This window comes from Scaptodrosophila lebanonensis, unplaced genomic scaffold (genome assembly GCF_003285725.1).
Source record: "Scaptodrosophila lebanonensis strain 11010-0011.00,11010-0021.00 unplaced genomic scaffold, SlebRS2 tig00000072-arrow-pilon, whole genome shotgun sequence".
NCBI classification, from domain to species: Eukaryota; Metazoa; Arthropoda; class Insecta; order Diptera; family Drosophilidae; genus Scaptodrosophila; species Scaptodrosophila lebanonensis.
The window spans coordinates 1,522,861-1,549,251 of NW_022060558.1; the positions used below are offsets into that span (position 1 = coordinate 1,522,861).

Sequence of the window (26,391 nt, forward strand, 5' to 3'; positions counted from 1 at the left end):
CTTTTTATTAACCTAGGTGGTTGGCCAGGCGGCACCGCGTATCGTCCTCAATACCCTTCCTCGCCAGCGCCACAGAACTGGGGCAATGCACCACCAAGAGGCACTGCACCACCCGGCGGTCCACATGTGCCGCCAAATCAACAGCCTGCCGGTGCAGCCCAATGGGAGCAGCATCGTTATCCGCCACAACCGGCACCTCCGCCACAGCAACAACAACCGCCTTATCAACAGGGTGCGCCACCAGGACAGCAACAACCACAAGCACCACCACAATGGGCACAGATGGGTGCTGTACCAGCGCCACAGCCTGGCATTGCACCACCCGGTTCACCATTGCGTGCGCCAGCCGGTGGAGCGCAACAGCAGCGTTTGCCTAGCGGTGTTCCGGGAATGTCGCCGCAACAACAGCAGCAACAGCAACAACAACAGCAGCAGCAACAACAACAACAGCAACAGGGGCAAGCGGTGCAACAACCACCGCATGTGGGCGTGCCCGCGCCAGGGATGCCGCCTGGAGCTGGGCCCATGGTCAAACCACCCTATGTAATGCCACCGCCTTCGCAGACGGCCGGCGCAACACCTGGCGTGCCTATTGGTGTTGGTGGTGGACAGCCCGTACCAGTGGGACTGCCACCTGGCAGCATGATGCCACAAAAACCGTCAACAATGCCGCCACAGCCACAACAACAGCAGCCACCGCAACCCCATCAATTGCCACCCAATCAGCAGGCGGTATATGCGCCACCACAAGCACCCGGGCCTGCTGCCCAGTTGGCCAAGAAGGAGCTTATCTTCCCGCATGACAGTGTTGAGGCTACCACGCCGGTGCTCTATCGTCGCAAACGGCTGACCAAGGCTGATGTTTGCCCCGTCGATCCCTGGCGCATATTCATGGCGATGCGATCTGGTCTGCTCACCGAATGCACCTGGGCCCTGGATGTGCTTAATGTACTGCTCTTTGATGACTCCACTGTACAGTTCTTTGGCATCTCCCATTTACCCGGACTGCTGACATTGCTTCTGGAACACTTTCAAAAGAATCTCGCCGAAATGTTCGACGAACGCTGCGAGGAGGCGCTCGACGAGGCAGACGATGATACGGACAGCGGCACCGTGATGACAACACAGACAACGGAGAAGTCTGAGATGTCACAAAAGCTGCGTCGGCGGCAGCCACGTTGCGTGCGCAGCATTTGCAGCTATAATCGGAAACGTCACTATGAGAATATGGATGTGGCGAAACAACGTGGCGAAGATTCCGACGATGCCGACGAAGGCATCGATCTGGGACAGGTGCGTGTTCAGCCCAATCCTGAGGAGCGTTCGCTACTGCTCTCCTATACGCCCAATTATACGCTTATCTCACGGAAGGGCGTGCCAGTGCGGATACAACAGGCGCATCATGACATATTTGTCGATGAGCGCCAGAAGTCTTGGGATTTTGATACAAATAAACTGTATGAGCAACTGGAGCCGGTGGGCAGTAATGCATGGACCTATGGCTTCACGGAACCCGACCCTCTCGACGGTATTGTCGATGTGTTCAAATCGGAGATCGTAGACATTCCATTTGCTCGCTATATACGCGGCGACAAGCAAGCGAAACGAGAGCAGGCGGCGGCGCTTAAGAGCAAGAGTAATGGCAATGGCAACAATAGCACAAAGGCAACCGAGGATCCGTCGTGTGTTAGCATTAAGCAGGAGGATAATACTGCAACCGGTACGGAAGAGAACAGTTTATTGCAGCAAAGCTACAACAAAAAGCGACGACTCGTCACAGTCGGCGGAAGCTCTGTTGTCCCAAGTGGGGAAGGGAAAAAGTCAAAGCTGGACGAAGAGTTTGCGCAGCCTGCGGTCGAGATCAAAAAGGAGCCAACAGCAACAGCCGCAACCACAAGTAGCGGTGGGAATTCAACGACCAGCGACAGTGACTGTCGTGCCGTTGACATGGATATTGATTCTCCACAGTCACAGACCCAGCAACAGCAGCAGCAACGTCTTACCAATGGCATCGAAGCGTCGCCACTCAAAGGTTTTGATCCCAAGACGACAGTAAAGGATGTAGCGCAGGTGTTGCAACGTCGACGCGACTCCAGTTTTGAGGATGAATGCTACACTCGTGACGAGGCCTCGCTATATCTGGTGAATGAGAGTCAGGACTCATTGGCGCGTCGCTGCATAGCCCTGTCGAACATCTTTCGCAATCTGACATTTGTGCCCGGCAACGAAACGGTGCTGGCCAAATCCACCCGCTTTCTGGCCGTGCTCGGACACCTGCTGCTTCTCAATCATGAACACTTGCGGCGTACACCCAAAACACGCAATTACGATCGCGAGGAGGACACAGATTTCAGTGATTCGTGCAGTTCACTACAGGGAGAACGCGAATGGTGGTGGGACTATCTGATTACCATACGTGAGAATATGCTGGTAGCTATGGCTAATATTGCTGGCCATTTGGAGCTCTCACGCTACGATGAGCTCATTGCACGCCCACTTATCGATGGGCTGCTGCATTGGGCTGTCTGCCCCAGCGCCCATGGTCAGGATCCATTCCCTTCGTGTGGTCCGCATGCAGCGCTTTCCCCACAGCGTCTGGCTTTGGAGGCGCTCTGCAAGCTCTGCGTTACAGATGCCAATGTGGATTTGGTTATAGCAACGCCACCGTTTTCGCGTCTGGAAAAGCTGTGCGCCGTCCTCACGCGTCATCTGTGTCGCAATGAGGATCAGGTGCTGCGTGAATTCTCCGTGAATCTTCTGCATTATCTGGCTGCTGCCGACAGCGCCATGGCGCGCACAGTGGCACTCCAATCACCTTGCATATCGTATCTGGTGGCGTTCATTGAGCAGGCTGAGCAAACGGCACTGGGTGTGGCCAATCAGCATGGCATCAATTACCTGCGCGAAAATCCTGACTCTATGGGCACCAGTTTGGATATGTTGCGACGGGCAGCCGGCACGCTACTCCATCTGGCCAAACATCCCGATAATCGCTCGCTATTCATGCAGCAGGAGCAACGTTTGTTGGGTCTGGTCATGTCACACATACTGGACCAGCAGGTGGCTCTTATTATATCACGTGTGCTCTATCAAGTCTCCAGAGGTACGGGACCCACGCACTCCGTCGAATATCGATTGTTGCAACAGCGACAGCAACAACTACTAAGACCTACAGCAGCATCAACGTCAACAACACTGTCAACGGCAGCTATTGCTACAGAAAAGCTTGCAACCTCCAGTCTCGCTGGATCATCGCTTGTGAAAAGCGAGTGCAACATCAAACAGGAACCCGCAACCGAATCTGCAAAGCCGCCAGCAGCTCCTGTCCAAGACGAGAACAGCAACAGCAGTAGCCAGCAATTACCTCCGGCAGCAACATTTAACGATGTCAGCAACAGCAGCACCAACAGCAACAGCTGCGGCACCGCCAGCAGCAATCTAAGCAACAGCAGCAGCCTGGGCAGCATCAGCCAACAGGCCCCGCCCACACTTAACAACGTTGCTGCCACCAATTCGATGGCGCATTCAGACCAGACACATCCAGCTGTGGCTCTTGTTGGTGGCAACAACAACAACAGCAGTAATAGCAGCAGCAACAGCAGTAGTGATCAGCAACAACAACAGCAACAATTGCAACTAGGCAAGGCGGCAGCAACATTGAGCAATTTGAATGCAGCAGCAACCGCTGCCAATACAACAGCTGCAGCGGCAGCAGCAAATTCAGCGGCGGCGGCGGCAGCGGCAGCAGCAGCCAGTGTAGCACCCACACCACCTCCCCCTCCGCCCCCAGCGAATGCGGGAACAACGGCAGCCGTTGCGTAGTATACGACAATGTTGCCAGCGGCTTACTATTGGCAACGAGGCGGTGCTGTGGATTAGTGACACAGACAGACACACACACATACACACATTGAATATGTTTAGGTTTTTGCGAGCATTTTCCCCCAACACGTAACTAAAATCGCAGCTAACTTAAGAGAATTTATTATATATGCAGCATGCAGTAAAGTGTTGAGAGAACTGTTGAGAGAGAAAAGCGAACTACTCGTTTGAAACAAAGAAACAAATATGATTGTAAATTAATAACTAGGAGCAGCGTGTATGTTTGTTTATAAGCCACTTACTAATGTAGCATAGTTATCGTATCGTATATGTGTATGTATGTATGTATGTACGCTATAAATTATATAAGCAATTGTAAAACGCTGCAATGCTTTTTAAAGCACGGCATGATGTAGGCAGCAACAAAAATGTTGTCACTCACATGAACACACACACACATTTACCATACACACACACACACACACAATAATTGTATATTTTTCCACCAACAACTCTAGTAAATACTTGCATACACACATTAATATATATATATATAAACATTAACACTTGTGTAGTCGCATGCAAAAGTTTTAGTAATAAATTTTTAAGCGGCAGGCAAAAAACTAAGAAAAATTTCAAACAGAAAACAAACATATACGGGAAAAACAAATCTGAAGAAAATTAACAAGAAATGCTTGTGCAAGAACTTAAGAGGAAGAATAAACACAACAACAAAATATGTATTAAATTTAAATCTAAAGATAAGTACTAACTATACCTACACATACATACGCATATGCACTCGATGGTTTATACATAAAACATGTACTACTATAAATTGTATACACATAACGAGAATCATATATTAAATATATATAAATATATACACACAAAACGAAAGGAAATCAACCTAATTATATAAACGCTAATATATATATATAAATAAATATAGAACATAGTTTTTAAATACATGCTACTACTACTACTACTACTACAAAAACATAAAGTAACTCATATAGTGAACAAATAAAGCGCGAGAAAACTCCCACAACAACAATAACAACAAAAACAACAACAGCGTAAAAAGAATACAATTTGTCAGCAGAAACGAGGAGAGAGGAGTTTCTCATGTGGTGTGCGCCAATAATTCGAAACAAATTACTAAACTCAATTGTAAATATTTAAAGGTCAGGTCTTGTGTGGGTTTCTGTGCACTCTTCTTTTTATAAAACTTAGTTGCAGGCCTCCATACATGCCTATACGATGTAGATTATCGCCGTTGGGTTCAGGATCATAACACTTTAATGTGCCTGTGCCCTGCGGCTGAAGCATGTGTAAATTTGTATGTGTGTGTTGTGTATGTACGTGGATGTGTGTGCATGTGCGTGTGTGTGGGTCGTCCTTGTTCTTGTTTATAGTCGTAGAATTGACGCGAAATTAAATTTCAACAACTGCTTGTACTTTTAGTTATTTTTGTACACATATTCCTTCTTTCCAAACAATGATACAAACGACGCGTCACACTGCATATAAAAATGAAAAAAAAAACCGAGAAAATAAAAGAGTATAAATGGAATATTGAAATACTTAATGTTGAACTTTATATGTTATTTATATATATTATTTACGAGAGTGTGTTGCTGATGTAGACGGTTTTATTTTGTAAGCATTTGTCAAGCTATATAGTTAATGTAAGCGTAGTGTTTATCATTTTTATGGATATAATTGATTATTATTAGTTTCTGAGCAGCAAATGATTGTATATTATAAAATAAAACACACACACACATATATATGTCGAAAATCAACAACAACATACAACTAGAACAAGTTTATGAATTCATTTTATAATACAAGTACGAGAGAATTTTATTTATTAAAACAACTTACAAACGAAGGCAAGATAATATGCATATAAATACTTAAAAAAAAACAAACAAAATACAACACATTTTGAGAAAAATGCTACAAACGAAATAGAAGTACGTTAGGAAGACAGTAGGGAGGGAGAAGCACGCAAGTTTTGATTAAGAAACAGTAAGCATTCGAGATGAGGGAAGCGCAAAACAACAATTACATATTAAAAATGAAAGTATGAAATTGCGAAACAATTTAATACACAAATCTTAAAGCCCAAGACATACGCGACAATTTGTATACAAAATTTATATATATACATATATAAATACATATTTAAACCTGCTAATATATAAACCAGATATTACTGTATTACTGTATCAAAACAAAGGCAAGATCAGAACAGTCAGCCAGAGGGACTGACTGGACTGGGCATTGTAGCAACCACTTTATAAAACTGGCGGCCATGTAGCGCAATGACCAGTAAGCAGGTTAAATCTTGAAGGTGCGGGAGGGAGACCCCGACTATATGAAACGTATACATATATATATATATAGACATACATTATATAAATGTGTATGTAGGTGGTGGACGGATGGTGCGGATGGCGTGGCACGTTTATTTACAGACAGACGAGCCGCAGACGCATAGTTGTTTCCAAGCGGAAAATATTACGAATGAGCATCTCGATATATGAAGTGTAGTTATTAGTGTATAATTTGTCTAGCATGTAAATGTATGTCCCTCAAAACTTAATTTAATTATTTAATTTAAAATACATATTTAAATATATAATAAATAATGAAAACAAAAATCCAAAATTAATACGATTACGAAAAAGTTGAAACAAAACCCAAAAAAAAAAGAAAAACAAGAAAGCTAATTAAAAAGGATTATGATACAAACAAAAAAAAAAGAGAAAAACGGCAAGGAGAACGACAAGAAACTTAATAACTTAATTATAAATATTACAATAATAAAAATAAAAACAAAAATATTAAAAGCGCGTGTCTTACATTCAAAACTGGAGTCCACAACTTTTTGGTTTTCCTATTTCACATTTATTTCAACTGCACAATTTTACTTCAATCGCTTAGCCAGTCGCTTGTCGCTGAGTTTGGAATTCCTGGAATATTATGATGTGAAAAAGTGTCCTTTGCTGAACATCACAAGTCAAGTCCATGGCTCCAAGGGTTTAATAGACCCTGCTGCTTACGACGGTATTTGTCCATTAGTGTCTTCGGAAAGGCTGCGAAGTCGTCTATAGCTTCTTTAAACTGATTGTAGAGGACTAGGAAGCAAACGCAAGCATAAGCCAATTTTTACACCTGCCTCTACGTATTACCAAGGAGAAGAACGACTTGCTGAAATGAGCGGAGATGCGTGACAGAACGGAGATATGGAATGGAGCACTTATCTTTTAAATTGTAACTTTATTTTAAAGCACTCCTTAATTGCACTATTCTTATATTAGTTAGATCGATTCTATGGGAAGCTGGGTCAAGTGGATGGAGCCTCTTCAATCGTCTTCGATGTTAACTGTAGTCGAGTAGGATAATAGCCGATTTGAAAAAGCTGCGTATACAGATGTACACCATAAAGTAGTATAAACTCAAGATCTTAATCTTGCTCAAAGAGGAAAAGCCCGTAATTTAAAGAGGGACGCATAATCAAAGTTACCGAAGTGAAAAGTGCGATAGTGAAAGATTTAAAAAACTCCGTAAAGGACTGAAGATTCATAAAAAGAGATCGCATTTACTATTTTAGAAATCACACATCCTACATACAGTAAGCAACCACTTGAAGCTCCGCTTTTCCAAAAGAGTTTACTCATTGATAGGACCATTTGCGATACCAGAGTTATGAAGCAAATTATGAATAGTATTAGAAAATATTGATCATAATTGAGGTCATGCAAAATAAAATCTTCATACAATCAATTTTAAAATTGTTCTTTGAATCCTCGTTGTCTTGCATACAAAACTCATAAAATATTTGAGAAAGAATTTACTACTTTGATTTATAAATAAAGCACATTTCCTGTGCAAATCCAAGAATTATAATTTAAAAAACTCAACGATTTTTAGTGACATTAATCGCCAATTACATTTAATGAATACATTTCAAACTCTTGCTTAAAGAATAACTAAAAAAAAAAAGAGGAATATCAATCGGAAAATACACTACAAATCGAAGTCCTTAGTGAAAATTTAAAATTATTTGTACGTGGTTATGGTAGTTTGAGTCAATTTATTGAAACTATGTGTTATAGGCTCTATTGATGCCACAGGTGGAGAGATACAAATTATTTCAGCTAGTGAAGGCGTATATCGACGTAAATTCTCTAAACGAATGTGCCGTAGAAATAATATGTTCCACTCTATTCGCGTATTTTGCGAGCAGCTAACTGTAGCTGGAGACAATTTCCCGCTCTTGAAGTAAAGCACTTTCACTTTATTTACAAATAGCAATTCCTTAAATTTTAAGTCTTTAATGATTACACTTTAGTGAAGTATTGTTCCCATCCTTCTCTGGCTTGGTTCGGGTTCTTTCTTCTTCTGGCAGTACGGTGGTCGCATTTTATTTGGGTGAACTTTTCATCTAGAATGTATCGGCTTTCAAACCCGACTAATCGGACTGTGGGCGATTGCATCCGTACAACAAGAGTGGTCCACTTTAGTGTGTATTTTGCACTGCTTTCCTGAAATTCCTGTCTATTGTTAGTACGTGAAGCTTCAAAGACAAATTTAAAAATCATAAAGTAATATTACCAGCTCCACTGCAATTTGGAAATTCCGAAAGATCATAAAAATCTGCAGAAATAGCTTTTCATTGCTCCACGGAGGCAGGCAACTGGAAGTATTCGACGTTGATTGATAGTTTCCTTTAGAGTTTTTGAAATGGAAGTCTGGGGAATTATGGATGGCAACTTGAATGCTGTCTGTGTCTGACCTTAATTAGAACACAAGAGCACAATGTCTTCATCAACGATTTCCTTGGACAGCTCGTATGTCAAACCTGCAGTAACGTTTCATTTAAATATCCTTTCATCTTTTTTCTGTTTTACTCGCCTGTTTGCTCGCGTTGCAATGTCCATTTAGATGCCCATTTCTTTTAAATTCTCTGTTTTCCCTTTTGCTGCTTTTTTATAATTATTTTAATTTACTTTACTTACATTTAATCATTTACTTTCAGTATTGTTGTGGCATAAAAAGTATATCGTCTGTGTAAATTAAAATTATATCGTCCATGTCCATTCTCTTTGCTATCTTTTTTTTTGCTTACGTTTGTTTTTGTTGCCAATTTTGAAACTAGCCGATTATTCATTTGCAACGAATACTTATCGAATAGTATTTAAGCCGTTGGACCAAATTTAACCAAACGCGTTGTTCTTTTGCGATCGGTGCAGGTTTTGGAGCTATTCTTTGATTTTTGTGAGGCAATGGCAAAGCGGAACAATTATTGGACTAGGCAGACGAATTAAATTCTAGGTGCTCTGTTTTATTATTTATTTTGCAGCTAATTTGTTGGTTTGTGTGTAGCTTCTGTCTTCACATTAGTTCTTTTAGAATTCTTCGATCTTTGCTCTGTTTATATTATATTTTTTTACTATAAACTAACCGTACGGGAACGTTACTTTTTTCTAACAAATTCAATGTCTAAAACTTTTGTTAAAATCGATTCTCAATAATGGATATTCATAAATATATGGATTACATTTATTTGCAATTTACGAAGGTGTACACAGATTTTATACTTAAATATTGTTATGGAATACAAATTTCCTACTTATACCGTTTCGCTTCGAATAAACGCATCCAGACCTTATGTAGTCTTGAGTATTACAAACTTACATATGTTGGATGCTTAACGCTTTCTATTGTGGGCATAGATAAATGGAAACATGTGGCTCTATAAAATATCATTTATGTAGAAAAGCGGACGTCATTTTACTTGAATTTTTTGCCACTTTTGCGCACAGGCGCATCGACAGGAGGTGTCACATTGTTGTAGTGTTTATTTGAGATGCGGTTTATGAAAAACAGTCCCACAAATGAAAAGAGAATGCTGTGAACAAAGGAAAACCCACCATTTAACAACTATAAGCTAATGTTTATATATGTGGTTTGATGACTTACCATGTCGTGGCACACACTCGATGGACCATGCCAGATGCAGCCACGGCCAGGGACAAGCAGAAAAGTATTTCCGGTATGAACTTGGCCTGAAAGTCTTGGCCAAATATGATGGATTCCGCATTCGACAAACATGTCAGGCTGAATATAAAAATCCAAGATCCAACAAAGCCTCCTATTAGAACATGCAGCTGTGAGCCATTAAACCAATGGGCGTAGAACCGTAGTGTGGCAAAAATGACCAGGCTCAGAATGCCAGATATTATGGAGGAAACAAGCGTACTTTTACTGCTAGCCGAGGCGGCTGAAATGTAGTTCATTGTATTATCATTGTATTATTAACATTTTATTAAAACAAACGACACCTACACATCTTGTTGCTTTAAGGAGGAGTTTTTGGTGCTTATTGGCGAGTTGGCAAGGCTTTGCTGTCCAGGGCTGACAAGCACCGGCATCTCGTTTGTTTACATGCCATGTGCCATTCACACATAGACGCGCACACGTGCAGTGGTAGCGCCAATTGGTGCTACCGTTCGTTTTCTTCACTATGAGCATTCATTGTACAATTTGAGCTTTTCAGTCTATGGCGGTGAGTGTTTTCCATCGGATGTGTACGCTGGTTTGAGTGGCGGTTGCTAGTTTGCGTAATTGTGTATGTGTGTATGCGTGTGCGGGAGTAACGCTCAAAAACGGTAAATTCGCTGAAGTAACGAATACGCAGAAAATTTGAAAAGAGCTCTGGAAAACTTTAAAATATTTTTATCTTCGGGCCAAAAAATAGCAAATCATAAAAACACATATTTTATTGCTATTGCTGCGGAATTCGGTGCGCTGTGGCAATTCAAAAGTGTTTTCGACTTCTGTGTGTGTATATACATATGTGCTATTTCTACTATATTCCAATATATTTTTTTCGATTTTACAACTTGCACTCTAGCCCATAAACGACAATTGCATTTAGATTAGGCACAAACTCAGCTTGTTTAAACAAAAAGGTGGGTGCCTTTTGAATTCACAATTTTTAAAATGTACTTTACCACGCCTTAGCTATTAAGGAGAGAAAAACCCAACAATTGCGCACCCGTTTGACATTATGGCTATTCCACTAACGTTTTTGTTGTTGGTGCTGCGGCTGATGCTGCTGCATTTCCCAGGCCAAAAACAAGTGTCGCATTGCCAGTTATAGACGAAGATATCGAATACCAATGTCGTCTATGGCTCCTGCAGCAACCTAAGCGCCTTTTGGTTGTTGTTGGTGCCATGTTAGCTGCTTTTTATCGATTTAACAAGTGAAGAAAAGTCGTTGGACTCTTGCCTGTTCGCTCTATATAAGTGTGAGGCAAAAATTCACATGCCTTAGCAAATAATAGACATAAATGGTCATTGAGTTGAGTTCAAGCTCAAGTTCAGCTATTAAACGAACTGTTTACCATTTATAATTAATTTGCTGTTTTCCTAACATACTATATTTGTAGATTATAGGGTGATTTTTAGTAGTTTGGTTTAAAATTCAGTGAAGCAGACAGGTTGGCACTTAAAATAAAATAAATTTTACGAGTTCAAGAAATATGCAGATAATTAAGCGTTTTACTTGCTTTTGCTTATACTAAATATTAGGTAACCAGTATTTTTAAATACAATTTAAATTCCTTATCGTACCCAATTGTATTTAATAAAATCACCCTATATGTTTTGACCGGTGCGGCGCTTTTCAATTAGGTCAACGCTTGTGTCTATAATTAAATTTCATTTTTATTATGTCATTATTCAGATCTAATGAGATTTTTCTATGCAGATTGTGCAAACTTTTACAAACAATACCTATATAGTTGTACAGTGAGAGGCATTGAGTTTTTCAAGCGTGAGCTAATGCCGATGAGTTTTCTTTTGTATTGTAGCGTATTTATTTCACCGTTTGCATCTTTCAACAATTACATTTACACTTCATTTAGCTGTGCGGGCATGTTGAATTATTTAGTTAGCACTTTCATTTCATTTACAGCAGCAATTATCAATTGTAAGATGCTAGTGTATGGCAGTATATTTAGCTTTTTAACACATGTTGAGAGTTGCTTGCCCAAACAAACATAAGCAATTGTAAATAAATATGCTAGATCCATTCATCAAAAACATACATACATGTATGTGGCTTAACATTTGAACAGAAATAGTTTTCAGGCTTTCCCTAGACCCAGTATTTTTCTTCAAAGTATTCTCACTGTCTGATTTGTGAATTTATGGATGCAATGAAGGCTCGACATTAGTCAATAGATACATTATATATCAACGATGATTTTACTGTAATAATCAGCTGAGGAGATGATTGTTCCGATTCTTTAAGATTCTCAACTCAAGTGACTTAGCTGACGAGCAGTTGATTCAAACAATAAGTTGTAGCCTTTCTTCATGAATGACAAACTTTTTTCCTCTCCACATTGGAATATAGAATTTAACTAGCATCAACAATTACCGTTAAGTCCTTAACTTGAACCGGTTTACGCAATTATTTGAATAGTTCTATGTAAGGTTTAATTTCTTAAAATCGGTAGGATAAATTTGTACGTACATATGTATATGTACATCTGTAATAAATGCAATATCTTGATTTATTACATTAAAACAAAGGATCTTAACTTAATAATTGAACATGAAATAATTTATTTATTTAATATATATTAACGTTTCTTCTTCAGAAAAGATATCATTACTTTCATTCCCTGTGGTTAATATTTTTCACACACCCATCAAAAGTTAAAAATTCCAACCTTCTTATTTATATCGCAATATGGGACAAAACCCAAGTGTTATTCTTATTGAACGTTCAAAATCTTCGGAGCTACTACCACCAGTTATCCATTTGACATTATCGAAGCATTTCTCCGGAACTTTGGACATTGTACTATGTATTTATAAATTCTTGCCATCCAACAAGAACAAATTGACGAATCAATCTTCTTCTGTCATATATGTATTATCTTAATTGTTATGCAAAGCTGTTGGTTCCTCAAGTTAGTAGTTCCTCGAGTTAGTAGGATATGGCGTCCTGCTTCGACCTATCTAAATCGGTTTTGCTAAATTATGGCTTTGTAGACAGTTTTTAGGGTTCATCTCTAGTTTACAGAAAAGCATTAGGGTATTATTTTATAATCACGTGCATATACCTTTATCTGTTCTTAATAATTTTTTGTTAAATAATATCAAAGTATAGGTAAGCTACTTAAAGAACACGCCTCGCACATACTTATGTACATATATATATGTACATTTTTGTGTTTAATAATTTGTTTTTCATGCTGCAAAGCATTTCTGAATATTTTCCAAGTCTTGTCAAATTTCTCCTTTTAAAAATATTTGCAGTCATGCATTTTTTCATTCGCTGCACAATTTGTCATGTGTCTGTATTTGATGTTTTCGGTCGTATATTTGGAATTTTATGTTGAGTTGTTCGGCAAGTGGGCGTCTAGTTTTACAACTTTTGGTTACATCAATGGATAAAATGTTCGAACTGGTTTGTAAGGTGTACACTGTACATAGATGTATACTCGTATGTGTACATGCATGCCCATGCACGCTGATAATGAACCATACTGGAGAAAATTGGAGCCACCCATATGAAGATGCATTAGGTATACCAAATCATATTGGTCATGGTCCAAAAAGCGTGCTAACGAATTCAATTGTGCCTGAAAGCCAAGCACAAGACCACAAAAAGCAAAGACATGTAGTTGTTGCTGATAATGATGTTGTAATGATGACGTTAAAGGCAGACACGATTCTATTAACAACAATTGAAATTCAAGAAAACAAGGCCAACGAAATACAACAAAAAATAGAAGGCATGCGAACAAATTAAAGCAACATACATACATACTATGTATGTACATATATGTAGTACATGCCTAAGAAAAGTGCACAGAAACACATACAAATGCATTTGCAGACATATGCACATATGTATGTACATATGTATATACATAGTATATACGTAACTTTGTGATACATCTGTGTATAACACACATATCTAAACATGTACATTTTTGCATTTCTGCTGCCCTGCTTTAATTGTATTATCCACGGAATCTTATCCACCCGGCGAATGGGAACAAGAACGCACTCGCTTTCGAATTTTTCTCGAACAAAACATTGTTCCAAATAAATTCGAAAAATTAACTATTGCACTCTAAAATGTGTAAGACTCCTTTTAGTTTATTTATGTTGAATGCGAAAAGTTATACATTGGCTTAAACTTTAAACATGTGTTTATGTGTGAAAAGTATTATTCAAAATTTATATCTGAGAATAACAACTTTAGTTGTATTTTATTTTTGAATTATTTACTTCAATATTTTAAGTACACACTTAAAGGGAAAAGGATATCAAATTATGAAATAAAATTTAAGCTTTTCCACATAAATTTTTTTGTTTATTTCAAATTATTTTTATTAGAAGTTCTAGTTTACTATTGAATGGTATAAGAGTACTTATATCTTTGCAGTCATCTCATAATGAATTTCAACTTTTAGAAATACATTTTATAATGTAATTAACAGGAACTCCCTCGATTAGTATTAATATAATCATCCTAGTTACTAATTACTAATTTATTGGTAAAGGAACACTAACATATTAAGACAATTTAATGTAAGGATTATATAGTTGTGAATCAAATTTTCAGTATTGTTAACATTTGAATAACTCATAATCATAACATATTGTTGAAATATTTATCACAACACACATTAAATGTGTAAATTTGTAATATAATTATCATTATTTACTTGTATATACACGTCGTAATATTTATTGACCTCTAGGTTGAAATTGTTAGTTTTGTATCAGTCTTGTAATTTTATAATCGCATAATTATAGACTCTAAAATTGTCTGTGTGTAGCGTGTTCGAATTGTATTTAAGATGTTGAGAGACAAATTCTTTCTTAATATTCATAATTTTTGCATTCCAAAGCTCTGGAACATGCTTTCAACGGTTCATAAGCGAGTTTAATTCACAATTTAATTCGAAAATTTGTGAAATAGCTGAAGTGGAAGAACTGAAATACAAATTCTAGCACAGATATACTAATGGTCTACTTTTGAGTGTAGCATATACCTATTTATGTAGCTGATGGATACGCATTTGTTACCCAAAAACTAGCGCAATGACATCCGAATGCGTTCATTCAGAGTGCCAACAGGCCAGAGACATAAAAACACAGACATAAGCCGCTCAGGCGGACATGCTTGGTTAGTCGCTCTTTGGACGTCGGACGTCGGTCGACGGTCGGTGGTTGGGTTGACACAAAATTCAATTTTCTGAATTACAAACAATCACATTTACGGGCATAGCTGCCTCCCCCAAATGCAAGGCGACTGCTCGTTTTTATTGAGTGTATGGTCGTTTAACACTTTTAGTCGCGGCTTTGAATGGCGTGCGAAATCGATTGTGTTGATGCCGATTTCAGGTTAAGTTATCCCTTTGATACGGGGAATCAGTACCAAATGAAATCGCGTCACAGTTCCGCCTACGGTTTTATCAATTACTTGCAGGGTTTTTTTCATTATTTCTTCGTTACGTGTTAAATATTTTGCCTTTGCTTCCAGTTCGCAGTTTTGAACATTATGGTGTAACAATATATTAAGAACACAAACTTTCATCAACTTGAACCTAAGACAAACTGCACACCAAGTTTTCTCATACTCTTCAAGAATAAAGCGTTCATACAGACAGACTCTGCAATACCCTGAAGCAGAACAAGTTTGTACGTATATCTGTGAGAATATCAGAAATGATAGAAGTTGAAAAATCCGCAACACCTTCATTAATAAGCAGACAAGGGCTTCAAATATTCACTTTCCACTTTACTTTCCACCAACAACTTGTTGGTCCTCTATTCATTCTTTTAATTATGGATGATAGAAGATCTACTCTACTAAGAGCAACTTTGTTGCGATATTATTGCCTTTGTCGAGTTCTTTTCCGGTTCTTCAATTTAATCGTTTTATTTTGGTTTCCGGTTTATGGAAATCTGCTTGAGTACAAGTATTTTTATGACATAGTACTTCAAATCCTAATGCATATCGACCCAGCAATAGCAACAACAACAACAAAGGGTTATGTACTGGCAGTTGTATTTTTCTTTGCCTAGCACAATTTTAGCTTCTTAGCCCAACTTCCAGTCCAAATGCTGTCGGTACGGGGCAAGTACTAAAACAACAACAACAACAGGCTAGAGGCAACGTCGATATGCTTGCCACATAAGTCCCCTTCTGCCCCTTCCCCTAGCAATAAAGCGCAGAGCGAGGCGCCCTAGCGGCACTTGTGAGTGAGAGGGCCTAAAAAGTTCAATGGCCGCTTGAATGTTGGCCATAAGTTGTTGGCAGTAGTTTTTTTTAGTTCTTTTTTTTGTTGTAAAGCCGCATTATTGTGTGTAATTTATGTGTAGCGCTTGAGCACCGACTGTGAAAGTTGTTGTTGCTGTTGTTGTTGTTGCATCGAAGGAGCCCAACTCGCGACAAGAACAGCAACAACTACACAGCCATGCGAATGACATTTTCCGGCTTTGCCGTAATTGTTGTTGTTGTGTTGCTGTTGTTATTGTTGGTCTTGTTGTTGTTGCGTTGGGGGTCATGGCATCATCATCAACATCGTCATCATCGTCGTCGTCATCTTTAATAACATGAGGCAGTGGCACGAACTAACGCCCTTCTATATCGTGCGCGGAGCAAGTGGCGGTGTGAGTTGGCGGCCAGACCGTCTTTTATTACGTATGGATTTTCTATGATATTTTCCACTGACGTCATCATTATCTACATTCGTCTCTCGTGCATATTCGCACACACACATACACACACACACAAGCACCTATAGTATTTGTATATGTATTGTATTCACACCCGCCAAAGTTGGCTAAACAAAAACAATGTGAATGGTGCGCGCTCTTCAGCTTTATTTTGTTGTTGCTGGTGGTGCGCTCCAGTTTGTATGCCCATAGCTGCCACCTCTGCCACTGCCACTGCCGCCGCACTTAACGAGGTGTAGACAGACAATCACACACACACACACACACATACTCATATACACATGTATGTATATAGTATATAAACAATGCAGATAATAGAGATGCACATGTAGGTGATCTTGTTAAGTGCCACTGCCTCCCAATTCCACTTGAATGAATTAGGGCTGCAAACTGAATCGAGGCTGAAGGTTTCGCACGAACAGTTTTGAGGATCTTTCAAACCCTTGAAACGGCATGTATGTACATATAGTTGTGAATGAATGATCTGATCTAGAGGATCTTTTTTTGGGCTTTACAGCAATCTCATTGAGCACTAAAATATTGTATGAAGAAATATAATATATAATTATATATATTATATATATATATATATTATATATATATATATATATATATATATATATATATATATATATATATATATATATATATATATATATATATATATATATATATATATATATATATATATATATATATATATATATATATATAATATGCACATAAGTTCGTAAAAATTTAAATGATATGTATCAGTAAATGATTAAATAAGTATTCTAGATATTGATGATATTAAATGAATAATATAAAAAAAAGGGGATAAATAATATATTCATATTGTACTTGTATGTACGTATTAACCAAACCATTAAACTTGTAGAGGGTCTTTTACGATTTGCAAAATGATTTTTGGTGAAGCTAAATGGGGCTATATACATATGTACATACATAAATAATAACTTTTTGTTATATATTAACATATAGTATATATACTATATATCATAAAATATTCTAAAGGAAAGCTCTATTCAAAGATTTCTCGAAATTGAAATCTATAATTTGTGAAATGCTTGGACCTTCCGTTCGAATGCCAACCACTTTTAAAAATTCATGTTCATCCCGCTTTTTTAATAACAATATTGTAATCAAAATCTGTGCTTATGCCCTGTTAATTCCTCACATTTTTAAAATGTTATTTCAGGATAAACTTTATTACTTTTAAGCTGAAATTAAATTCAGAAATATTTATTCAAATTATATTTTCTTTCTCTGCTGATTCATTATAGCGCTGTCTGATCGTCGTAGATTCATTCATGCCCATTCAATCACTCATCAGAACTCAGCCGCTGACTATTTAAACGTTCTCTTTTATTATTCATTTGCTCTCACGCTCGGAAAATTAAATTGCATTAAGAACGCGACTTAATTGACTGCCCGTCAGCCTAAATAGCGTTTAATTTTCTATAATTTTTCACACGACTCTGCAGCTAAAATGTGAATGAATCATTTGAGGGTTTTGTTGTGGTCGGTCCTCCATGTATTATAAATATTTGTTGTGTTTGTACGAATATGTAGAAATGCCCATCACTCTGAATGAAGGCAAATGGAACAAACCGAAATACGTCCGCACATTCCTATAAATAAAACAGACAACCGAACCTCGCACCATACTTAGAGAGACCATACAGGAAATGAATGCGCCATATATGTGGTTGGGCGGTATATAGTGTTTGGACTGTCTGTATGTGAAGCTATATTTGTGCTGAACATTTTGTGCCTTAAAGCTGCAGAGCCACCCACCCTGATGGCTAAAACAAATGTCTATCAGCTGCACTTCTCTGATATGCTAAGCACGACATTAATGCATTTGATGTATTAGGTTTCTTTTCTAAGTCAGCTTTAAATCCGAAAATGTCAAACATTTTCACGTTTCACCAAAACTTGAATGATAAAGGCGACGCATAAATTCCATATACTACGAGCATATACTCGTACGCCTATAAAGTACTTAAGCATTTTATCATAATACACCATACTTATATGTACGTGTGCCCTGCCTTTTGAAGCCTGGGGGCTCCAGGCGGCATTTGGACAGCGAATTGTGTGTTGCGGTCGTTTGTTTTGATTTTGGGGTTGTTACACACACACACACACACACCCATTTCCATTCACACTCATTCGCAAAGGTACTTCTAGGCAGACCCAGACCCAGACTCAGACACTGACAAGTCTAATGTGCAGCACGTGTCTCGCCGCAGTCTCGGGTGCATCTCAACCCCCAATGGAGGGAAACTTTCTACCGATTGTCACAGTACAGAACCCACATTCTCACCACTTTCAAACTGCGCGCATGACTCACCAGCGGTGGCATCATCATGATGGAAAAGCTTGGGTGGTTAGCTACTGTGTGGGTTGCGCTTCGAGGGGGTTGCAGCGCAAGGGAGGATTCCAAATATGTATCTGGGCTAAGCGAATTTATGGCCGTTTGTAGAAGTGCATTTGAATCATGGGCTTATTAATATTTAATCGTTTCAGATTAAGGCAATAGAAATGTGATAGCGTGTGTCTTATAATAATACGAAGATTCAATGTAATAATAATGTATTATCCTGGCAATTGCTCTCTTTAACCAGCACTCTACTTAAACGAATGCAGACATTTTGCCTTATGTTTAAGTGTATTTCCCCAAATACTGAACGTTAACAATCGTCAAATTTCAGATACAAAACATTTATGGCATCTTAAATAAGAGTGCAATGTATGAAAAATGAATACAAGTTTAAAAATCGGCTGTCCATAAATGATTTACTGTTTGATTATTAGTAGCATTAGTTTAAAAATTTGCGATTACAAACATTTAATAGCTTTTTTTGCCTCATTGCGATAACGTAGTCCAATAATAGCTAAGTTATCACATCATATTCTGCTATTTTTGGCACTACTTGGACTGTCGTCTTCCTTTGTTAAACCACGATAGTGTTTTTCTTATTTGTAACCAGGAAATCTATGTTTCCTGGACAATCCAAAAAGTTCTTAAAAAAACAAACAAAAAGGTTTCCATTTTATTTAAATGCCAAAGATCTTTAACTTGTAAAGATCCTTTAAATTTAGGCAATCTTTTCGAACGGAAAATGCAATCCATTGATTGAAAGGCAATCTATAATCACAATTGATTTGTAAAGTCAACCATATTAATCAATGAATCCTATTAGAGAGGCAGATACATTCTTGTACATTGATTATTTTGGAAAATAAATAGAACGGTAAAAGTTTTGTTTACGAAATCAACTCGAAATGACTGTTATAGCTTTATCAATAGTTTAGATCATTTTGCAATGTCCGATAAAACCATGACAATTATTTTATTAAAATCCCTGAGAATCTGAAACTGTAGAGCTGAGTCTTGAATTGGATAGGCTTATAGTGTATATCGGACTAGTTTATTTAGTTTATAATGTGATTTCTGTGCATTCATTTTGATTTGCAGCTAGAAGTCTCGTATATTCTTTTAGCAAGCAACACTTTTGTGTAATTCTCAAGACTCTGACAGCATTCCATACATACAATCGGGGGCAAGGTTACATGTTTCGGAGCTTTTACATTACGGGTATTCTTACTTATGGGTTTTATTAAGCATGTGCTAAGAAATGCTTTAGGAGTTCTTAAGCAAGTTAACTTTATGTTGAGTGAGGTGCTGCCCCTTCATTTATCAATTGTTTATTTTCGCTGTCTTGCGATAACCTTATCGCTGTCCAATAAACCTATACATAAATTATGGAACCCAGGGTCTTGAAACTAACTACGTAACGCGTACTATCAGTTGCTCCCTTGCACTATTATCAACACCCGGCTATAAGCCAACGAACAAATGAAAGGCGTGCTGGCTTGCGATTGTGATTGACAAATATTTGGAAACCTTTTACTTTCAGTTGCGAATCCAAATAACGAGGCAAGATGTCGACGAGCCCCAAGCCGGTGAAGAAAGTGCCGATACACCTGCAGAGCGCTCAGAATCGTGTCTATATAAAAAACGGTGAAATAGTCAATCATGACAAGTCCTTCAAGGCCGATGTCTACATTGAGGATGGCATTATCAAGTGAGTGGGCAAATATTTATTAAAACCGAGCCGTGTCGATTAAGATTATTATTTACAGATTCGTTGGCCCCCCCTCGGAGATTACTATACCAGGTGGCGTGCGGATAATTGATGCGGCTGGTCGACTCATTATACCCGGCGGTATAGATCCCCACACTCATATGCAGTTGCCTTTTGGTGGTGCGGTGGCTGTCGATGACTTCTATCATGGCACTAAGGCGGCTATTGCCGGCGGAACTACCATGATAAGTGAGTCCAAACTGATAACTCCTGTTACGTTATTTAGTATCCTGTAATCAATGTAATTTCCTCTCTAGTCGACTTTGTGTTGCCCAACAAACATGAATCGATGATCGAGGCCTATGATAAGTGGCGTAGCTGGGCCGATCCCAAGGTCTGCTGCGATTACGGCCTGCATGTGGGCATTACTTGGTGGTCCAAATCGGTATCCGAGGAAATCGGCATCCTGTGCAAGGAGCTGGGCGTGAATTCCTTCAAAACTTTTATGGCCTATAAGGGACTATATCAGTTAAATGACGCCGATCTCTTGGATGTATTCGAGCGCATTAGGAGCTTGAATGCTGTGGCTATGGTGCGATATTTGAAGCTTTGTTTCTTATACTAGAGATTTCATCTTTCACATAATCAGGTGCATGCCGAAAATGGAGACATTATAGCCAAGAATACGCAGCGTTTGCTGGCCGAGGGCATTACTGGACCCGAAGGTCACGAATTGTCGCGCCAGGAGGAAGTGGAGGCCGAGGCTGTGCATCGCGCCTGTATTTTAGCTCATCAGGTGAGTGCAGCTCAGATGTTTGTTTAAGACATGGGTAGAGGCATTTGAATGATATACATACTTACATATGTTCATAAATCGAGGGTGATAGTTACTTTGGGGAATTTCTACTATCGAATATTTTACAGTGCACGCTCAATAATTAAAGAGAGTAATTAATTATTAGAGAGTAATAATTAATTTTTCTTATAACAGACTTACATAAATGCTAAAGAATCTTTGTCCGAATGGATTCATCCTTTTTTGTTGATAAGATACATCGTTTTTATTTTGGGATACGTAGTTATATTGATTGAAGGCACTGAAGATTCTCTGTATTATAAGCAAAGCGTATATTTTAATGCTACGAACAGTTTGATAGCATTATGGCGATTTCAAACTAAATGGCAACTGAACGCCTTTCAATAGAACAAGTTAGGCTGCCGAAAAATAAGTAGTTCCCGTGTCTTCTAGGCAGACTAACAGATTAACATTTTATCAGTAACTCCTGAGACGTAGACTTTCCCGAAAGTGGAATGTCAAACTAGAAAAGTTTATATTAATGGGCTTGGCCAGCTCTAGACAGGGAACCCAACGACATATCTGAACACAACCTTTCAGATTTTCACTTTTAATTACTTTATTTATTTAAAAGAATATTAAAGAAATAAAAAAGCCTATAGAAATGACAAAAATATCTAATAACGAATCCGACACGGTGGGGGAGTTTTATTTTAAATACTTAAATAATAAGAGATAAAATATTATTAAAAATTAAACGTGGAGAATCACTGACCCGTTGGAGGAAAATCTATCTATTATCTAAGTACATATCATTAATTTATGATTAGGCCTCGTGATTTCTTATTTATGATTTTCATTTCTTACTATTTTCATTCTGTATGTGGCATTTTGAATGCAACTGAATGCGGTATTTGGCACACAAATATGTTGTATTACACAAATTTCGACCACTGTACATACCCCAACAAACACGATTACTGTAATTACCAATTAGGTTAATTGTCCACTATATGTGGTCCATGTTATGAGCAAATCGGCGGGCATTGAAGTGGCCCGAGCCCGTCAACGCTATCGTGGTCGCTTCATAATGGGCGAGACTTTGGCGGCAGCACTGGGAACCGATGGGACCCATTACCGTTGCCAGCACTTCGATCATGCGGCAGCCCATGTGCTGAGCCCCCCTCTCAGACCCGATAAGACGACGCCCGAGTTTTTGATGAAACTGCTGGCTAAGTAAGTTGTGTGTGTGCGGGACCAGGATCTTAATCATAGAATACTTTTTGTAATGCTTACTAACAATATTGGAGTTGGTTCTCTCTACTAACTGCTCGCTACATAATTGATTAAGTGCGCGCCTAATTGAAGATTTGAATAATATCTCTACATATGTATGTTTGTTCGTTTGTTCATGCTTCACTCACACCTCCTTGCAACCTCCATCCACCCCTCTATTCACCCATTCACCCAATCAACCACACGTACGCAACTGATGCGGGACTAGATGAAGACACCTCTCTATGTCTCCGGTCTAACGAGCAAGTCCTCCGCTGAGCTCGTGGGTCGGGCCCGTCGAAGTGGTTATTGCGTGTTTGGAGAGACGTTGGTTGGATCCCTGGGACGCAGCATGAATGGCGTGCGAATGGCAGATCGCATTTACTATGTCACCAGTCCTCCGATTCGCGAATCAGCGGAAACGCCCAGGCAGCTAATGAAATCGCTGGCCTAGTAAGTATTCGTATTCATTGAAGAGTCATGTCGGCCAAGTTCTAATTTCGACCCAATGGACTAAATCGCTCTTTTATTTTGCACATTTTGTTGACTCTTCAGAAAAATGGGAACTTGAAAAATGTTCAAAATATTAAAGCGACTTTTTGGACCGACATAAGGACCGAACCGTCACCGTTCTAATTCATAAACACATAACTTCGCTGGGTTTTCACCTACTTGTGCTTTTGTTTTTGGGTTTATATTTTGATGTTCCTTTATTTAATTTAATACATGAGAGTCATTCATTATATGGATACTAATCTAACAATTATTTACCACATGAATAGCGATGACTTGCAGTTAACGGGTAGCGACAATTGCACCTTCAACAAGGAGCACAAGGCTAAGGGCTTGAACGACTTCACCAAAATCCCCAACGGCGTGAATGGGGTCGAGGATCGCATGTCGCTGGTGTGGGAGAAGGGCGTGCATGCCGGCCTGCTCGATCCTTGCCGTTTTGTGGCTGTGACCAGCACCAATGCAGCCAAGATTTTCAATATCTATCCACAAAAAGGAAGAATTGGTAAACAAATTTCCCATTTCATCTTACAACAGAAACACCTCATTATGATAAGAAGTTGCGTTTAATGATGCTTAAAATGTTTAAAAATCCTGTACCTCAAGGTTAAAAATTATATTCGATTTATATAAATGCATATGACAGACAGTTTATAGTTTCTTGCCCGGTCGTCCCTTCATCCGTCTGTCTGTATGAACGCTTGAGTTTTAGAAATGGCTATACATATAATGAGTAAACTTGCTATACAACTCCTTCTCACCTTTAGGCAACACGAGTTTATTTTGTGTTGTATATTATTTTTGAGTTACATATGATAATAGACAATATAAGTATACGAGTATTCTTGCCCCTACGTGCCTTCTTCCGTCTGTCTGTATGAACGCTTGAGTTTTAGAAATGGCTATACTTATATTGACTAAACTTGCTAGATAGCTCCTTCTCACCTTTAGGCAAAACGAGTTTATTTTGCGTTTTGATCTCCCCGTACATATATCCTTCAACACTGTCTACAATTCCAATATAGCGATAATCCCTTGGGCCCTTGGGGTGTTCTTTGAAAAACGTGTTTCAAAGTTTATTTCAATACCACATGTGTTCGATCGATGTTCGATAATTATATATTGTACCCAAATTTTGTTAGCTGTTGGCTCCGATGCCGATGTGGTCATTTGGAATCCAAACGCCACGCGTACTATTTCCAAGGATACGCATCACCAGGCGTGCGACTTCAACATTTTTGAGGGCATGACTGTGCACGGTGTGCCCGAATTTGTGCTCGTTCATGGTCGGATTTGTGTGGAGAATGGCTTGGTGCGAGTGGCCGAGGGATTTGGGCGCTTCGTACCCACGCCCGTGCGTCCTCCTTTTGTCTACGACATTATTGAGGGCAAGGTAAAGCCAACTGCTGACGAACAGCACGAGGAGAAAATGAATGGGAATATGGCCAAGAAGTTTGCCGAACTGGACATACAAATACCGCCAGAGGAGCCCATATTTGACGGCAACTTAGCGGGTCCCGCAATTTCACCAACTTCCACCCACACGATGCTTGGCCGTGTCGATGGTAAACGAGATATGCAGGAGTCTAGCTTCTCCATTAGCGGTAAATATCCAAATACATACTAAAAACATATATACGTATTTCAAACTCGTTCGTTCGCTTTGCAGAGGAGCTGGACAGATCGAGCGTGCGTGCATGCATTAGAGTCAAGAACCCACCTGGGGGAAAATCCAGCGGTTTTTGGTAAAAACCACCTTTGATCTGGATACTGGAACTTTGACGCGCTCAAATCGCACAAACGCGGAGGCTCTAGGGTCATTTCAAATTGGCATTTAACATTTAAGTTCTGCAACAAAACCAATACTAAACCAAATCGAATCAAACTAGAACTTAACAACATAATTATAACATCATAATTGTATGGAATGCTTATATACTGAATCGGTGTGAACGTAATTATTATCATAAATACATATGTAAAGCCTTAACCTGACCTATTTACGCTTGGTTTAATCATATTTTCACCATACATTTTTAATCTTACTCCCTAATATTAAAAGATACCCCAAATAATGGAAGTAATAAATAATTTTTCGCTTAGTTCTTAATAATGTCTTAATTCCGTTTAAATATATTGCTTTAAACCGGCAATGGTGAAAATTCGTTATAATTTATCAGAAAGTTGTTATGATTTCCAATATCCCCTTACATTTAACTTGTTTGGAGGGCTTATAAACTTTAATATGCGAAAAGATTGCAGTAATTGTTTGAATAGTTTAAGATGCCTTGATAAATTCATTTACATAATTGTAATTCTCATGAAAATTGTTTATTGATAATTATTTAGCGCAATTTATACAGCATCTTCTATAATATTTATATATACATATAATAAAATATGTGTACCACTCGTACTATATGTCTAATTATGCATTTTTATTTACTATAACAAGCCATCAAAAATAATGAGATCCTCACCCAGATGTCAGAATGATGTTAGTACCCGAATATTGCCATATTTAGCTTGAATGATTAACAGCCTGGCATAAAGGTTTGTAAATCTAAAAACGAACGCCTAAAAAAGGTCATTCTAACTGCCACTAGAAGCTGCCTTACTCATTATCTGGTTGATTTTTATAAGTTTTCTACATCCAGATATGTATAAACCTCAGGTAAGAGTTTCATTTCATTAAATACGAATCTCCGAGATGTATTTATACTTTAAAATAAATCTGAATAGATAGTCTGACCAACGTTACGACATTCATTTGTGATCTTAAGATAAGTTTAGTAATATATTAGCCATGAACGTTCTAGAAGGACGTGTAGGTGCTATCAGCCCTCAAGCAGTTAATGGGACGGCTGAACAACAGATAACATCTGTTGAAAGATAGGCCACAAAAGTATAACATTAATTTTCTTAGTTTTCGGTGAAATATTTCCATACAGTACTGAACAAAAATTCTATTCACAAAGAATATAAATTGGCAAAAAATTAATTTCCACTCAAATTTCTGACTCAATTCCAATAGGCCATTATAGTATAATCAAATAGATTAACTTCATTTAAAAACCTTATTTGTCATTCATAATA

General features: G+C 38.6%; 3 protein-coding genes across 15 annotated transcripts in view; 2 read left to right on the forward strand and 1 right to left on the reverse strand.

Moving 5' to 3' along the window:
- LOC115625527 (trithorax group protein osa) overlaps positions 1-5,232 on the forward strand; it is a 57,163-nt gene extending 51,931 nt beyond the window's left edge. For all 7 annotated transcript variants that reach the window (XM_030520597.1, XM_030520598.1, XM_030520596.1 and 4 more), the window contains one exon: positions 17-5,232. In XM_030520597.1, coding sequence (XP_030376457.1) covers positions 17-3,822 — 3,806 coding nt within the window. In that variant the 3' untranslated portion in view covers positions 3,823-5,232. The remainder of the gene's footprint in view (positions 1-16) is intronic.
- Positions 5,233-9,399: 4,167 nt separating this feature from the next.
- LOC115625499 (protein KRTCAP2 homolog) lies at positions 9,400-10,225 on the reverse strand. The gene is made up of 3 exons (XM_030520559.1): positions 10,186-10,225; positions 9,820-10,120; positions 9,400-9,748 (listed from the first exon to the last, which is right to left on the reverse strand). The coding sequence occupies exons 1-3, from the start codon at positions 10,187-10,189 to the stop codon at positions 9,631-9,633; spliced, it is 423 nt and encodes a 140-aa protein (XP_030376419.1). The 5' UTR covers positions 10,190-10,225; the 3' UTR covers positions 9,400-9,630.
- Positions 10,226-10,409: 184 nt separating this feature from the next.
- On the forward strand, positions 10,410-25,716 carry LOC115625058 (dihydropyrimidinase). Of its 7 annotated transcripts, none has more exons than XM_030519924.1 (10): positions 10,410-10,678; positions 10,754-10,811; positions 20,544-20,711; positions 20,770-20,960; positions 21,029-21,303; positions 21,361-21,507; positions 22,505-22,743; positions 23,565-23,800; positions 24,438-24,899; positions 24,965-25,716. In XM_030519924.1, exons 3-10 carry the CDS (start codon positions 20,569-20,571, stop codon positions 25,042-25,044), a joined length of 1,773 nt encoding a protein of 590 aa, XP_030375784.1. In that variant the 5' UTR covers positions 10,410-10,678; positions 10,754-10,811; positions 20,544-20,568; the 3' UTR covers positions 25,045-25,716. The 7 variants fall into 7 exon arrangements, with proteins under 7 accessions (XP_030375784.1, XP_030375785.1, XP_030375783.1 ...); XM_030519923.1 differs by having other exon boundaries at positions 10,411-10,508; XM_030519927.1 differs by lacking the exon at positions 22,505-22,743 and adding an exon at positions 23,012-23,235 and having other exon boundaries at positions 10,412-10,508.
- Positions 25,717-26,391: the final 675 nt, after the last annotated feature.

Bases quoted from the DNA above. Each gene is read 5' to 3' on its own strand.
- LOC115625058 (XM_030519925.1), top strand. From the start codon at position 20,569: ATGTCGACGAGCCCCAAGCCGGTGAAGAAAGTGCCGATACACCTGCAG. The intron at 20,961-21,028 runs GTGAGTCCAAAC...TTTCCTCTCTAG, and splicing joins CGGCGGAACTACCATGATAA to TCGACTTTGTGTTGCCCAAC. The intron at 21,304-21,360 runs GTGCGATATTTG...TCACATAATCAG, and splicing joins GCTTGAATGCTGTGGCTATG to GTGCATGCCGAAAATGGAGA.
- LOC115625499 (XM_030520559.1), bottom strand. The intron at 9,749-9,819 runs GTAAGTCATCAA...CTTTGTTCACAG, and splicing joins CGAGTGTGTGCCACGACATG to CATTCTCTTTTCATTTGTGG.